The sequence below is a fragment of the Mercenaria mercenaria genome, unplaced genomic scaffold (genome assembly GCF_021730395.1).
Source record: "Mercenaria mercenaria strain notata unplaced genomic scaffold, MADL_Memer_1 contig_5049, whole genome shotgun sequence".
Classification (NCBI taxonomy): domain Eukaryota; kingdom Metazoa; phylum Mollusca; class Bivalvia; order Venerida; family Veneridae; genus Mercenaria; species Mercenaria mercenaria.
Genome location: NW_026463330.1, coordinates 546 through 3,977, shown reverse-complemented (window position 1 = coordinate 3,977; position 3,432 = coordinate 546). Strand labels below are relative to the sequence as shown.

Here is a 3,432-nt window from a genome sequence, read left to right as displayed (position 1 = left end):
AATTGTTTGTTCGCTTATTTTTGCCATTAGGTATCGTTTTCTCTGAATTTTGTATTTTTAAGAAGACGAAATGTCCGCTTCAGTAGACCAAACAAAGCCAGATGACGTAATAAAGGATTTGGGAGGTTGTGGAAGGTACCAAATACGGCTGAGTGTCACTGTCCACCTGGTGAAAACCTTGTTCAGTTTCAGCTACACAAGCCTGGTAATAATAACGTCAGTGCCGACATGGTGGTGTGAAGAAAACATTTATAACAATGGTACATTTCTGGAATCGTCTGGGACACAGTCATGTTCAATTACAAATGGTACGGAATGTCATTTATTTTCGTTTGAAGAAGGGACCAACACAATAGTAAGCGAGGTAAAAACATTCTAACTGTATATTACTAATGTCGACATCCAAATCAAGACAAACACGTGCTTTTCATTGAGATCTTGTTTGAATATTAAAAACTAAATTAATATTTGACTACTTTTTATATTAACTATTTAAAAAAAGTGCTACGAGTAATTAAGTTCGTATCGATGTCATTCAAAGGTATACCGCAAAGTAACTCAAAAACAGAGGAAAATCAATATGTCTCGTATCAATGGAGTAACATGCATAAATTATTAAGTTGGAAAGCGTAATTGCGATATCTTATGTGTACGTATACGCGTACGTGTAATAATTTTACTCTTTTTGTAAAGTATAATTTTTCTACACAATTGTAATTTCTCGTACGTTCTGTCCAAGAAATTATCTAAATTTTGGCATAAATATAACTTCTTTTGGTTTATTCCTATTGAATTTTGGAGAACGAACGCTAATAATTTTCAAAAAATGAAAAGAATTAAACTAAACTGTTGTTTCAACACTAAACATTATCAAAATATTTTCACTTAAAATATGGCCAACTTACCAAAACTAGTAAAACTCTGAACAACTAGTTTGCTTCCGTTATGGCAAAAAAGGCGTATTAAACGCAAAATTATTTACCTTAGTTTAACTTATATTACACGTCGATTGAAAATAGAACAAATAAATATACTTTTGATTGTAAAAACTGGAAAAAATCCTGTGATGGAAATACATTAATTTTTATGCAGAATCCTTTAAAACAGCATCAATACGTTAATAAACTAAAATTTTACCGTTTGGACACATGGAATATAATCTTAACATACAAGGCTATGAATTGCTATGCCTAAGAAATTCTTCTTTTGGGAGCAAGTTGTACCGTTGCTATAAAAATTGAAAAACGTTCTTACTCATTTAATCTGTTTACAGAAAATATGGCGGTAAATGACGGTTTTGGGTATAATTTATTATGTTTATCTCTGTCATATTTTTAATGGGATAGTTAATCAATGGAAGAGTGATGGGAATAAAAAAGTTATAATTACAAATAATTCACAGAATTAATATACAAATTTCTCTAGGTCAAACAATACCGATCCATGAGTCGCACGGAATCAGTTCGCGAATCTCAACAAGAATAATAAACTGAGTCATGCGAAATGACAAAAGTTACCATCAAAGAAAACATGTTAACTGCTTTAAATGGACGTGGAACAAATCAGGAATTCAGAAGCAAAATAGGAAGTTGTTTTTATTACCATACCTTATAAGTCTATTACATTTTAATATAGAACTATATAAATTCTGTCAAAAATTCGGCTTGTATTCAAAAGCAAATATGAATAGGCAGAAAAAACACGTATTGTGACTTTCATTTAATATGTCTGTTCTGATACAGTTCTATAAATAGCGCACATGAAAAATCCACTCAGCAATGAAGATTTCGTTCGAAAACATAACAAACAGAGATATATATTATAATAAAAGGGTCATTATAACGGTAGCTACACCTGGGATTTTGTATTCGGCTCTCGTGGATTTTGCAATGTCGGATCACATTCGGCACTTCTGCACCCCGTTAGATCCGAACTGGTAATACCCTCTTGAGCCGAAACAGCATCCCAGATCGGGCTACAATTATAAAAACCCTATTGTACAATTCGTAAAACGATACTATCTAAAACCTCTAAATATTTGTGTTTTACGGCAATATAATACGCATACCTTAGTGTTCGAATTATTCTTTGTAGGTAAGCTTTTAAATTGAATTATGACAAACTTGCTTTCTTTTGTAAAGTTTTGAAAGGTGTTAATTTATTTTTGCGTGTCCTTACACTTTAACTATTTAACTGCTGAATTGCGAATCCAAGATTACGTTTAGATTACAGTTATATGATATCTTTTATAAGAGTGAATCAGCAAAATATCAGCGTAAAATATATCTGGTAAAAAAGAGCTATAAAATTGGTAAATTTAGTTAAACATGAAATGAAAAAGAAAATTTGTTTGTTTTAAATGACTTGTAAGATCAAAATATCTTTCACTCATGAACACCATATCTTACATTTTTACTCGTGGCTATGCTACTCATATAAATAATGCGTGTTCACATGTGACAGATATTGCAGTCTTACATTGAAAAAAACACATATCCTCTCTTTATTTTTAAGCACTAAAATTTGTTTTATATGGTGTAAACAGAATAAATGATTGTGTAACACTTGTGTTAAATTACTTCTCCTTTTTCTTTCAGTTCAAACTGGTTTGCACAAACGACTTCATTCCTAGTACGATTAATTCCATTCAAATGGCAGGAACTTTGACCAGCTATGTCATTTCGGGACACGTAGCAGACCGGTTCGGTCGGAAACCGCCGTTTCTTATCGCTATACTAATTGTATTCTCTTTCAATTTAGTCGGATTTTTCTCAGTGTCTTGGAAAATGTTTGCAGTGTCAACATTCTTTACCGGATTTGGACGAGGTGGATTTTTAACTACACAGCATAGTGTTATGTCAGAGTATACTCCAACAAAGTGGCGAGTCTTGGTAATAGGGTTCCCGTCACTAGCCTTACATCAGTGTCTGCTGTCACTAATTGCTTGGATGATTCGAGACTGGCGCTATCTTTTACTAATGACATCACTATTAGCAATACCATGTTTCTTTGCGACTTACTTGTAAGTAAATATTTTATTGATTCTTCTCTGTACTACATGGTCAATTAATTGTTTTACACTCTTAAATTTAAATTCACAGACTGTGAACTATTTATCTGTTTGTGGCAAGTGTAACGATTAGTTTCAAATGTGTTTGGATATATACGACATAAACGATTTAAAAACGCTCAGCAGTTGGTTTGAACAAAATATTGTATCCTTCAGCTATGAAAAAGCTACCGTTGCTGCTTTCACGTATCCTTTAACTATGGTATTGAGAAATAAAAATGAGACCACCTGGTTGCGTTCTATGTTTCCAGAAGACCTTCTTATAGATTACGTCTGATCCTTTTAGCTATTAATAATATATTTCCGCTCAAGCCAGTGAGAAGGGGGCGTGAAAAGTGTTTCAAATTTCATTACATCTCACG

General features: G+C 32.7%; 1 protein-coding gene across 1 annotated transcript; it reads left to right on the top strand.

The window, feature by feature from the left end:
- On the top strand, window positions 1-3,022 carry LOC128554458 (solute carrier family 22 member 7-like; the record flags this gene model as incomplete). Its single annotated transcript, XM_053535736.1, has 2 exons — window positions 1-364; window positions 2,598-3,022. Coding segments are annotated over exons 1-2 (719 nt in total), but the record flags the coding sequence as incomplete, so codon positions are not given.
- Between the last annotated feature and the right edge of the window lie 410 nt (window positions 3,023-3,432).